The 13,965-nt window shown below is 34.7% G+C and overlaps 1 protein-coding gene across 1 annotated transcript in view; it reads right to left on the bottom strand.

Moving 5' to 3' along the window:
* Positions 1-342: 342 nt before the first annotated feature.
* Positions 343-13,965, bottom strand: part of LOC129264363 (exportin-1-like) — a 28,864-nt gene continuing 15,241 nt past the window's right edge. Inside the window, exons 14-23 of the mRNA XM_064102775.1 lie at positions 12,328-12,491; positions 11,213-11,347; positions 10,797-10,901; positions 9,628-9,813; positions 8,914-9,036; positions 8,167-8,407; positions 7,459-7,593; positions 6,162-6,324; positions 5,485-5,581; positions 343-4,647 (exon numbers count right to left, since the gene is read on the bottom strand). Of these exons, the coding sequence (XP_063958845.1) occupies positions 4,501-4,647; positions 5,485-5,581; positions 6,162-6,324; positions 7,459-7,593; positions 8,167-8,407; positions 8,914-9,036; positions 9,628-9,813; positions 10,797-10,901; positions 11,213-11,347; positions 12,328-12,491 (1,496 nt within the window). The 3' untranslated portion in view covers positions 343-4,500. The remainder of the gene's footprint in view (positions 4,648-5,484; positions 5,582-6,161; positions 6,325-7,458; positions 7,594-8,166; positions 8,408-8,913; positions 9,037-9,627; positions 9,814-10,796; positions 10,902-11,212; positions 11,348-12,327; positions 12,492-13,965) is intronic.

The raw sequence follows: 13,965 nt of genomic DNA, 5'->3' as shown, positions 1-13,965 counted from the left end.
GGCATAGCTGGCTAGCAATGCTTTCTCTACAAGATCGAATGATGTCTGATTGGCGACGTACTTAGAACTGTCTTCAAAGGGCTTGTACTTGCAAGCAGTAGACTAGTATAAAGGACATTATTACACACAATCCAATCCAATTCCAATGTCATAGTGCCTTTTCCTTTTGATGACAAAGCATAATATAAACACACTACACCATGTTTTGTGCCACTAAAACAACAATTCTACACCTCAGATCAAATGATCAGCTTAGTCCATGCAATTTATGGTCCTCTTATGGCTTTCTTGAACTGTTCAACAGAATGACACAAAAGAATGAACATTACAAAAGAGGATTCCTTCATTTTTTAATTTGTATATTTTATTGTTTTTGTCTCAAACATTCATATACATATGCAATCGTGGTAAACATCTACAAAATGAAAGATAAAAAAAAAATCTTATATTGACATAATCATTGAAAATGCAGTTCTTTGAAAATGAGCCCCAAGATACCACTGCAAAAGGTAAGAGTAAAGATCTTCTGGATTTACACCTTTTCAATGTAGGTTAATCATCAAAGGATCTCGAAAGCAGGAGAACACTTTTAAAACAGACCATTTCCTGCTCAAAAATGAGTTTGAAATGTGCAGTAGCTTCCTGGCTCATCAGACATATTGTATGGTTCGAACATTTGTAACATTCCAATGAAAATAATAAAAAATAAAAATTGCCTATATTCAACGGGGACCGTGTAATATGTTCCACGTGCAATGAATCACAATGCATCACATATCTATGCAGTCTAGAAAAGTTAACAAAATAGGTTGTGTTCTTTTATGTACATTACAATCATTTACCCTACAAGGAAACAATCAAAACATGTCTTCACTAATGAACAGAAAATTAAATTCTCTTGGAACTTAATATATAATCAGCTGTTATTTGAACATTAGAACAGGGCATCGCAACACTTATAATAAAACATAATTTGAATCACCTCGAAACATTACAGAGAAGAACACAACATTATGATTTGTCACAATTTTGTCTGTACAAACATTTTCTTGTATATTTTTACAAATGAGATTACGAGGGTGAGGATAACAATTACTGGAGGACTTAAAAGTCATGGCTCCTACATACACACACACTCCATCATTTATAAGTACCATGATACCTTACACAGTAACAGTAGGATATCTTTAAAAGGTTATACTGCATTTTGAATGCGCAAAATATTCAAATTACGATATGTACAATTTAGAACTTTGGCAACGTGTACAAGTATATTGGTAATTAGTCTAATTTCTAATCGCTAATGACACTGAGAAGCTGTGTTTAGAATTCATATGCATGGTTACTATTCTTACTGTATTTAGCATTTATTTCTTGGGAGAGTACAAATTAATGAGAACTGAAAAATCAGACAAAAAACTATCAACCGTATCTAGGGGAACTTTGTGGAAGGGTATTCCTGTAGCTGTGTTATGCAGCTACTCAAAGGCAAATAAGAAAAACTTGTTCATGAAGATATCACATCAAAGATCATAATTCATATTTTCCTTTGATGCTCTTTATCATAGTCTGTTTTCAAAACAGCAGATTATACTGACAACATTATGTAGAACACACCAATGCTTATAAATGGATATTGATGCCTGGTTATCAACAAATGACCAAACATACATGGGACTGCAATTGCAAAATAATTAGCTACTCATGTTTGGAATCCTTACTTTGTTTGAAATTCGTCCGGTAGCTTCCTGCTTGGGAAGACAACAACGTAGATGAAATAAAAAGTATTATTATCCAAGGACACAGATTCATTACCCCACTACACTGTCTAAAGTCACCGTTTCTAACGGATGCATGCATTCTCTACCTAAAGTTATAAACACAGAATATCACAATTAATTATTTTTAGAGAATGTCAATACATGTAATTTGGAGCACAATTACTGATATTGAAAAGAATATTCTTCTTTCTCTTAGAAACATAAGGTTTGAAATGAAGAACACGATGGCAAAATATAATATTTACATACACTTGCGTTATAATGTGTTACTGTGTTTTTCTATCAAACAATGTTTGAACAATTCAACATACCAATCCAATGCTTCGAATCAGGAATTGCCAGAATCTTCTGAGAAGCATTGATAATTCTGCTATACAAAAACTGGAAAATCTTCCAATTTAGAAAAAAAAGTTGATGAAAATATGCATGCTTGGCCATTGTATTTTACAAATGCAGCACCTCATGAATGCAGTTGGCTATCACACAGTGATAGTATTTAGCAATCAACATGTATCTGACAACATTAGGTCTATGTACACAATGATGAAGAAAATCATCAATAATTTTCAGTTCAATACATACATACCTACATAAATGTGGAAAATATGAACAAAGAATAACAGTAACTTAACTTAATATAAAAAATACAAAAAACAAAATACAAATTGAAGTAAAGAAGTTAAACAGTGGTATGGCCGAAATTAGCTCATCTTGAGAAATGTGGCTATTTTTGTGTAATTAAATGGTTTATAACAAAAAAAAATATGGTTTGAAGAACTGTAGATTGAACCTTCAAGTACCAAAATCAAAGTACTGATTAAGCTTGAATTAAACAAGAACAATTGAAAACAAATATTTTTAAACTTGTACGAAATCAGTATCAGCTAGCACACAGCACAATTTCAATGATGGGGAATGACTTGGAAAACTAAAGACTAAAGTACTTCAGAAGCAAGGAAAGAAATTCCATTTGTCCCCGGGCTGAATGCTACTAAAGGTTCCTGTGGGAATATAGAGAATATCATTTCTACTTATATCTAACCAGGCAATACTAGGTTTGAGTGAATTATCAAGATGAAACAATGAGTGTCTTCCAAACTTTGTCACAATTTCTGCATTATCTCAACAATGATGCGATCATCAAAAAGTTCCAAGTCTACATCTTTAGGCCTTGTCACATCACTCTAATGCAAGCCTTGTGGGTACGTGGGGGGGGGGGGGGGGCAATCATCTGCAACAAGTTTTGAACACGTTCAAAACGTTTCAGCAGGCAAATCAGACATGTGCGCACTACTGCGGGCAACTGCGTGAGATACCATCAATGCAGGCCACCTGCGGGCGACTTGTAGGTAGCAAAATAGTTACCTGCAAGTCCCACGCAAGGTTTGCGAGGAAAGATGTGATAAGGCAGCTTAAGGCCATTTCAAAACGAATTACAGAAAAAACAACCAATAGTAATCATATCCGGATGTGTTTCATATCTGAATTCATGAAATGAACATAATTGAACACCGATTTCTACAAAAAAAGAAAGAAAAAAAAAAAAAAGACACATTCTGATATAGCAACGTAAAGAAAACATTTTTATATAAAACAGAAAATTCAGCCTACATTAAAAGACTTGTGATATTAAATGAGGCATATTGGAATCTACCATTTAAAAACAAAAATATTTCTTTGCTACTTATGCTATCATGGAAAATATATACCATAAAGAAATTAAAGTACTTAATCTCAAGAAAAATCAGAGCAATTAAACCTTGATTTGGGGATAGTTCATTACCAATACTGCTTAGTACAAACTCAAGCCATACCTAAATGGCATTAAGTTAGCTATCATGGCACAGTCAGAATTTGAAATACTTTTATACAGAGTTCAAAAAAAGGTACAAGAACACAAACTCTGCTGACGAACCGCAGAGTTCCCATCAGCAGAAATCATATGAATACATTTCTTAACACATATATGCAATATTAGAATATAAACTTTGACCAGAAAACAGTGTCCAACTCTTTATCTGTTTTAATAAACAGACATAACACTATTTCAGATTGTGGCAACCCGACTTATCAATATAAATCACAAAAAAATGCATGATTCATTAAGTGGTGTAATAAGGGAATAATATGTGAAGCGCCCAAAGGAAAACTACACCATAAAATGATTATCGCTAACGATCGGTCTGAGAGAGCTATGCAAATAAAGGGGTTTGATTTGGTAACTTGGTAACTAACAACATCAATCAAGTCTTCAGAGTGGATTTAATACCTTTACAAATGGGGAGATGTAGATTAATGAGTACCAGTTCCTGAATGTCGTCTAAGCCATCAATCAAAACCAAACCATCAACTTGATTCAAAATCAAAATTGAAGTTGATTCTGACTTTATTGTTTACAACTTTTCCGAGCTGCCTCCTCGATGGCTACTTCAAGTCTTAGGTGACACTGTAACACAGTCAATAACTGCCATTCAATGACTGGACTAAAGGATTTTAGTTGGTTCTGTTTCACTGTACCTGATGACGCAAAGATGAAATAGTGACTACATAACACGGTTCCAAAACTGTTTTGGGACATCTAATCTAATCTGCAAATGACCGACTGCATCTGGCTTGAACGACTTGGTATTGCAGCAAAAGTTGATAATCAAGATCAGTGAATATTGAGATTGCAAAGGACACTTCTTAATTCATCTCTTGAGTGGATGGAGGCCATGATCTAGTCCTGCATCTCTTCTGGCATGTCGTGAGGATTGATAATACCTGGTACAGATAGTTGAATCTTCCTCTTTTCTTCCTCTGCATGCCTCAGATCGGCTTCTCTTTCTTCTAAGAATAGGTCAGTTGTATCGTCTCCAGCTACCTCCTGAAAGGATATCAAACAAAGTGGGTATGAATATTCATATCATTTTCCAGAGATGCCAACCTACTAATCAAGAACATTTCAGTATTTTAAAGGCTGAAAATCGGTATTTTAGTAAGAAAATCAGTATTTTCACAAAAATACTATAGGGCAACACATAAACTGAAACTTTAGAAATCAGTAACTTGCATGAAACCACCAGTATTCTTTCTCATTTTTCAGTAATAATTACTGAAAACCAGTTCTACTTGGCAGCTCTGATTTTCACATCATCACACTGCACTGATGTATAAAATCAGGCACTTTTTTTCATTTATTGGAGCGAACTTCACAGGAAATTGAAATGAATGAAGATTGAAAACGGCTCCTGCAAACAAACTTCTTTGGATATACCTAAAAAAAAACAACCATGGATTCCAATTAAAATCACATTCTGCTCTGTCAAAACTACTCCACGTTTGGACCACAGAAATCTGTTTGACTTAGGACTTTCATGCAAATGAATATGATTTGAAAAACCTGGTCTGAAAAATGACTTCAACTCATTTAAAAAAGGCTGATTTATTCAAACATAATTCTATTTAAAAAAATGACCATAACATACAGCAAATGATCAACTTACATCTTCTTTCTCTCACACATTTTGGTAACAAATAAATGTTTTAACACTGAGATATTGCTATTGACAAGATCACCAACAAATATAGTTGTATTGCATCATATGAATATGGGATATGTATCCACTTGGTCTACTAACAATATGGTCTTATAATCGAGCAATTGTCGCAGTCTGAGCAAATGTCATGGAAGCCTTCAAAGGAAGGAAACTGTTGACTTTACCTTGATTTGCACCAAGAAATCCCTCAGATGTTCCTTGAATGCTGGTATGTCTTGGTTCAAGCTGAACAGTCCAGTCACAAACAACTTGATCTGAGGCCTACAAACATCAAAACATATATACATGTAACATATGGTAGTTACAAATTTTGATAATCTTTCCTCAGAAGTATGACCCCACCCCCCCCCCCCAAATACACGAGTTGATTCTCATTACCATCTAGAACCAGAACATTATCGCTAGAATAGGCACAGGTATTACACAGGACAGTCGACCACTCTCCTTAACTGTTCAAGCGTGTAAAATTGCATGTGGGAAATTTCGCAAACTGCCTTCATTACCAATTCTCACACTTCGTCACTGGCAAAACAATGAGGAATGCAGGAAAACCGCTCGGAAAAAGATGCATAGTGCCATTAAAGCGAGATTCCTGCTAAAGACATGGCACAAACTTTTGTTGACAAGGCAGGGGTGTGAGTGGTCACAAATAAAAAGATCTGAAAAAAGCTGAAACTTGTAGAAAAAGTCTGACATAGAAAGAGCTCCCATACTTTTTGTACAGAGGAAAGCCAAAAATAAGCTGAAAATCAAAACGAAAAAAAATCTGAAATCGGATAAAAATCTGAACTCTCACACCCCTGTGACAAGATACCCAAGGTCAACCAGCAATTGTACTCACGCTTGTAAGTGGGGGAAGGCAGCCTTGAGGAGGCCGGCAGTGAAGTCTTTGATATAGAGCTCATTGCTTCTCTCTCCTTGCGTGGCACTCAGAGGTTTGGTGATCTTGGAGTTTTCCACAATGCTGAACATGTATGCCAGGATGGTAGCATGCTGGGTTAGACCTGCAATCAAACGTAAAATATGAAACAACAGTCAAGTCTGCATAAGTGTACTTAACACAGAAATCAAACCATGGGCCCGTCTTACAAAGAGTTGCGATTGATCCGAACTATCGCAACTATGGAAAGCCAGCAAAGTCAACATATACAATGCATGTTTGCTCAAAATCTTTCTAGATATGAATGTACATCCATAATTTCATTGATTACTTGACAGTTCGATGTGTTCTCCTTTGTTTACAAAGGACATTTTGCACATTTCCTGTAGAAAAAATTATGACACTGATGGATTTCCATAGAGTTACGATTGATTGGGTCAATCGTGACTCTTTGTAAGACGGGGCCCATATTTACATGCCTATTAACACTGATAGTCAAGAAATAGATAAGGACAAATAACAAAGGAATTTCCAGAAATAGGAACATTCTTAAATTTCCTATTTAATACTACAGAAAGATTTTCATAGAAATGGGATTAAAAATAAAGAACAAAACAATTTTCTTCCCCCAAAACTAGGAATATTCCTATTTAATATGAATGTTTGGCAGGTATTTATTTATCAGTGAAGTTATGCAAATCATGTAGTATCTCCCTCCTCTGTGTAAAATTTTGGCCACGTTGGACATATTTCTACAGTTCAAACAGATTTTACTGAGGCAGACTCACATAACAGAACACTGACATAAAATTTCTGTAGTAAATGAATTGTGTTTGATTTCATATTTGTTAAGTTATTCAGAGCGGTGGTATTCACCACTCTGAATAACTTAACAAATATGAAATCAGGCACAATCTAAAATATCATATTCATACTGTAGAATGTGAAAAAATGAAGACTTATTAAAGATGTAGGCAATTTTTTCACTTGATTTTACTTAATATTAGCATGTTATACTCCATGCGAAATTCATTTACTAAAGGAAGAAATAAACATAAACATGATGGCAGGCATATCAAATGGTCAATAGGAGGAAAACAACAACCATTACTAGTATAGTGATATTATTATATAGTCGACCCATCCCAGCCTTGTATTTTTTTCATTAATGGATTCATTGTTTATATCAGTAAGTCAGCCCACAGATGCACTTTGAAACATCCATATAAAGTGCCCTATAAATATCACTATTGTTTACCTGCTGTGTGCGATGTATCTGTGACTACCGAGAGCACATGTTGTAAGATGTCTGTGTAGTATGTCTGATAGAAGCTCTGTGCTACGGTCGGATCTTGCCATACATTCTGCAGCAATCCATACAATATTGATAAACCTGTAGGATGAGATAGGGAAGACATATAAATTTATCTTAGTACATACAACTAAAACACACTGGCAACTAATCATTAATAACAGTGTATATCGAACAATACCGAGTAATGATATGTTTCTTCAACAAACTCAATTATTACCTTGAATAGCGATTATGAACAATTTATAAGCGAGTGATGTTATTGAAAGCATTTCTCCTTAAAAACATGAAGTTACAACTAACTTAAGCCTTATGTCTGGACTATTTCAGAGGATTTAACAAATAATTATCATCTAATTAATAAGAATGAAGTGAGGGTAATAATAACATTATGATGTAAAGCAGTGGCTGCTGGGAGAACCTTATGTAAATATGACATTATCATTATTGATTATTCAAAGTATTAAAAAACACTTTATTTCACTTGATATTTTCTCTATATTTTGCAAAGGGCATATTCTAAATTCATATGCATATACGTGATAGTATGGTATTCTTGGATTTCAATTTAATTTCTATAGTATCTTACTAAATGAATACCTAAAAATTGGATGTAAATTGGTAAAGGAAGCAGTCAGTCTCAAAGAAACGTACCCGTGTCCGCGACATTCCTCATTGTGTGCTTGACAGCCCATACGATGGAGTTGAGGACGAGCTTGAATTGGACGGCTGAGATCTTGAGAAGAGCTGTGAAACAATGGTTGTTGACAGCTTGAAGGAGAAGGAAGAAGTTTGTTCTGTGCTCAGGAAACTCTTCAAAGTCTTTGTTGATCATCTCTAAGGTACACTCAAAGACGGCGTTGAAGATTGTAGGAATCTCCCCTGTGATGCTTCCCTGGTAGTATAATAGAAATAATGATTTATAAATATTCAAATAGACATTTTTTCCCAAAATATTTTGTTTGAAATATCGAAACAGGGGGGAAATATATTTCTGGACAGGTTTTTAATTCTTATAAAATTTGTTCAATCTAAATTCCATTTTGTATTAAGCCCACACACAATTAATGGTGGTTTTCTTGCCACTTTGGAGGGAAATTTGTCCTCAAGGTACTTGGGACCATAAGAAATGACTTTGCTTTCAACAGGGATTTTATGATGGGTAAATAGAAAAAAAAAAGAATATCGAATTTAAAGTCAATAAAACTTTATAAGGTTTAATGAGGACAACAAGGAGTGTTTTAAATTCAATCTATCAAGACAGCCTCTGTGTTGAATTTTAGATATAGTTACACAAGAACAGCAGTGAAACAGAATTTAGACTATGGGGTAAATGTCTTTTTCTGCATTAAAAAAAAATTGTCCCGAATCATGTTTACAAGAGTTTGCTGATATACCTACCTCTAGCTTGTTTACAATAGTTGCCATGGTACTGAGTACTTCCGGTTCTCGTGAATCTGGAACATTATTTCCGTAATCAACTAAGACTGTTTCCAGTAATGGAGGGATGAAGTTTTCACAGACCTGAGAACATCAAAATCAATTACAAGTATAGAGTATGACAGCTTTTACTCTTAACATGATTATTACAATATCTTTTAAGTGGAATCATACGAAATAGAGTCAGCATACGATACATCAATATGAACGTTGAGAAAAACAAGTAGTTAATATCTATCTATATCTTTTCTGAGACTCTGGTTCCTTTTTAAACGAGATAAAGAAAGCGCTTTGAGATGCCATGCTTTGGCAGTATTGTTCTAAGTCCAGTGCATACATGATCAGAATATAAAGGCCTCTCGTGGCGAGTGCAAGCATAAGTGATACACAAGCAAGAGTTGATTTTAACAATAATATGGGGAGGGCAACAAAAAATGATGTAAAAGAAAAAAAAAATGAATCTGAAATCATTGTTGTAAATCAATATCATTTTTTGAATTTGAATCATTATTTTAAAATTGAATAAGTATTGTTACTGTGATTGAAATCATCCTCACGCATGTGCAATGTATGTTTACTCATTGTGAATTCAATGGCAGTTCAGCCTTCATTACAAAGTTGAATAAAATTTATATTGGATTTTGATCCGAGGGGAAGGGATTAAACATCTCATACCATTTGTGGGTCATTGGACCGACTGACCCATCCAGAGATGAGCTTGAGTGTTTCCTTCTTGACTGTTCTCATACTTCGGATGACGGGCTGTTTGGTCACTTGTACTCCGTTCTGCTGGATAGCTCCCGAGATGTTCTCACTCATACACTTGTACACATTTAGCATGTCCAGGTATATCCTTCCAAGCTGCAAATAACAAACAGATATTTCAATAATACTACCAATTGAACTGAATCCATAAACAGTAGTATGTTAATACTTGGGTTGCAAAATTCCTGGCAGCTAAAAAATCCCCCAAACTTTGTTTCCAGCCATTTGCAACCCGAGCTGATACATATCCATATAAAAGATTACATTTAGTAGGGGCAAAAATAGGAAATTGGAACTCAGTATAATGAAAAGAAAGCCAATTTGGGATACACCTTTCAAAGTAAAAAAAAAAGAAGAAGTATACGAACAGTAGTTCAATGATCTGGTGAATCTTGTAGAAGTACTCGTAACCCTTGGAATGGATCTTCCCACTCCATGTCATCTTTCTTATTTCCTTTATTCAGCGCCTTGAGCACATAATCAATGTGGATTTGGCGCTTTAGAAAAACTCTATTTTATTATTATTATTATTGGAATAGCAGTATTAAAGTCATCATTCTCCAACTGTTCTCTTAAAATTGGAATGAACAACCCAAACCAAAGCTGTTCATGTTTACAAAAGTAAATTGCCACTCAGTGGCATATGCTCCCACACGTATGTTAATCTAATTACACACTAAAATATTACATATATATAGATAACTTAACATCGTGAAAGGATAAAGATAATGAACATTATTTTGATAAGAGATAAATCAATAATTGAATATCACAAAGTTAATTTTGAAAGTTGTTTTGAAAATGCTAAAATGAAATTACCTCAGCCATGAACCTTTGGCAGAAGGAAAATCCTCAAACTATAAATACAAGCAACTTCCTCCAGATAAGCTTAGCCATTCATGACAAACACATAACAATCGAAACTCATCGCCAATCTGATCAGAATCATAACATTTTATATAGACTGGCCTTTACAAAATGTATTCTTAGGTTAAGAGAATGCCTAGATAACCTGCATCATTACACTCGCCCAATGACTGATATAGACGCTGAACATGATAAATTTTAAGGTGTCTCACCTGTATTACAAAAGGATGACCGATTGCCTTACACGCCCTAACATTGGTCTTGAGAATACTTCCAAGCTGTTTGACAACATCATGCTCCTGAAGCTTGTCAACATTCTAAAGAAAATAGAGGAAAAGGAATATAAAAAATGATAATAGACACTCAGCACATGGTACAGCAATGTATCAATCAAATACATGCATTTCTTTTTCCAAACTATTTGGGATTTCATTGACATGAACTCTGCTTTTCAGCGTTACAAATAATAATAAATCAATTATAGCAAATCAAAATAATTTTCGTTTTACATAACTTTGTTTGAGAAGGATAAAGATACAAATTGAAAATTACAACAAGAAATAAATGCTCCCATAATGCAGGATTTACCAAGAGAAAGTACAAGGTGTATCAATTGCGATATACATACCTTTGTAGCTCCTTGGATGACGTTATCCCACACTTGATTTGGTAAAAGCATGTATTTCTCAACCAAGTGTTCCTGGGCGATGCTTTCAGTTTGTGCACTGATCATGTAGCCAACTGCTTCATAGAATGTATGAACCTATATGGGCCAAGACGGACAATGATGATAGGCATTCATAATCACTGTCATTTAAATTATATCAAATCACTGAAAAATTAAATACATCTAGATAGATTTTGCATTCATATTCATTCATCATTTATTATACATTCACCCCTGGATCTTAATTAAAAGACGAGCCATATCTATAAGTTGAGCTAAGTTGCGTGAATCTGTTTTACAGGTTATCACATATTTAAAGATATTTAAAGAACAATGTAAAAAATTGAAAACACCTATCAAACTCTGTTTCATCATGGACCAACAAAGAGACGGATATTCATTGGTTAGTCAGTGAATTCACTATTAAACATGTGACTGTTATTGTCATCTGAATGACATTCTCTTCCTATTTGTCTACTCTGATCCTATGACGGTCAAAGTTAATTAGGACATGGGCTGAAAGAAGCAGCCTGTGATGAGACATTCATATTGTACAAACTGTATGCGCAGTAGATAATAAGTTACTTCATCCAGGAAAATCAATGTGCAGCTCTGGGCCACAATATTAACTGGTAATCTTAGTTCCAAGTGTTTCATTTGGGAACATGTATGCATATTTCAAGATAGAGGTAATGTTGTGATTTATAGTTTATCATGTATAATCCCATTTATTCCAAGTTTCCTTATAATATTCCAGAGATGCAAGGTACAGAGTGTGTAGAGATCATGTAATGATATTGAGGTTAATGTTTTCTGAACATTGCTTAAGGCCCTGTCACATTGTTCCGTGCAAGCCTTGCGGGTGAGTTGAGGGTAATTGCACGCAACTCACCCGCAAATATGTTTTGAGCATGTAAAAAACTTTTCTGTGTGCAAATCAGACTTACATGCGCTTCCGCGTGTGAGATACTGTCATTGCGGCCGACTTGCGGGTAGCAAAAATAGTTACCCGCAAGTCACACGCAAGGCTTGCACGGAACGATGTGACTGGGCCTTTACTGGTAGACTTTTCTCACCTGTTGTGGCTGTAAATCACAGATGATTGTGTTGATGTTATTGAGGATCTCGTCCACAAAGGGCATCACCTCCCCGACCTGCACTTGCACAAAATGACGTCGACATTTCTGGGCAATCTTGATGAAAGTATCACAGGCCATGTCCTGTACACCATCATGGGTTTCTGAAGAGGAAATTCATAGAAATCACAATATCTTGATCAAAACACACAACACAAGCCACGGAATAAAGGTTTGGCCAGAGTGCAACCAAGTACAGACTGAATGCATCGCTGCAATATGTTCTTTGATTGTGCAAGTCTGATAAAATTAGGCAATAATACCCAATGAATGATGTCATTACAGTCATGGAATAATAAATCTATCATCAACATAAATTGAACTTAATAGTGACCACAATGAGGAGAAAGTAAACTTCAAGGCTCAAATCCAGATTTGGTAGTGAGAGTATGATTGCACAAAGCAGCTCGTACAATCTACTATCACCAATACATTGTATAAAGATCTGTGAGTAACCATTAAATTTCAGTCATTAAATGAGTGCAACAAGTAACATTGCTTTCTGGACTAAATTTGGCTCTTTATGCTCCCACATTATGCTTCATACTCTTTGGCATACCAAAATAGTTCTGATTAGTTTTAGACATGTACATATTCTGATTTTTTAGTTTTTGTTTTAATCCTATCTGTACATGACATTGTAACCAATAGAAAACCAGGCATAAAGAAAAATCTAGGGGCCAATTAATTGTTCACTGCAGATCTGTACACTGTTTGAGTTATATATATTTTTTTTCTTGGCCAACTAGCAAAAGGAAAAATTAATCATCTTTCACCTTTTATCTGCTTTAAATATTCTACTTGATGTAAATAATTCTACGTCTTGGTTGTACTTTTCTCTTTCAACTGAGAATCAGAACACGAGAAAACATCACAAATAATTTTCAGGGCCTCTCAAAACTCTAATTGGGCTTTAATGCATGCACAAAGACACTGTTCCCTTATAATATCATACATGATACACAGACATGCACTAATGACCATATGCCTAAACAGAGACCTCTTCTAAGCATTGTTTTCTGCTTCATACATGTAGGTACTCTAATGTCACTGTCTCAATTCATACAAATTCATTAAAAAAAAAATAATACAGCATAAATCCTGTCGAGTCTTGTTCGTAAATGTATAAGGTTAACAATCATTTCAAAATAATAAGAGCATGGTTGTTAAATCAATTCAAATTGTTTTAGGTTTGAAAACAAAGAACATGCACTGTCAAGACAACCATACCGTACGCAATGATTTGTTTTTGATTCACGCATGCATATCAATCTCTCATGTCTGTTCACTCACTATCACAATCTGTTTTCTCTTCCACCGTATGCCAATCTGATGATACATGTGAATAAATATGGATAATTAATGACATTTCGTTGACAAAATCATGTGTCATCAAATTCAACAAAAACTTTGTACAAATCATGCATGAATCAAAAACAAAACAGCGTCACAAACATCAGCTTGCCGTAACAAACATCCACACATAAAACAAAATAAACCAAACAAAATAAATACATAGATGTATAATACACAGTTTAACCCATGTACACAAAAAGAATCATAACTAAAATGAGTAAT

The sequence above is a fragment of the Lytechinus pictus genome, chromosome 7 (assembly GCF_037042905.1).
Source record: "Lytechinus pictus isolate F3 Inbred chromosome 7, Lp3.0, whole genome shotgun sequence".
In the NCBI taxonomy this organism is placed as follows: domain Eukaryota; kingdom Metazoa; phylum Echinodermata; class Echinoidea; order Temnopleuroida; family Toxopneustidae; genus Lytechinus; species Lytechinus pictus.
This window is presented reverse-complemented; position numbering and strand designations above follow the sequence as displayed.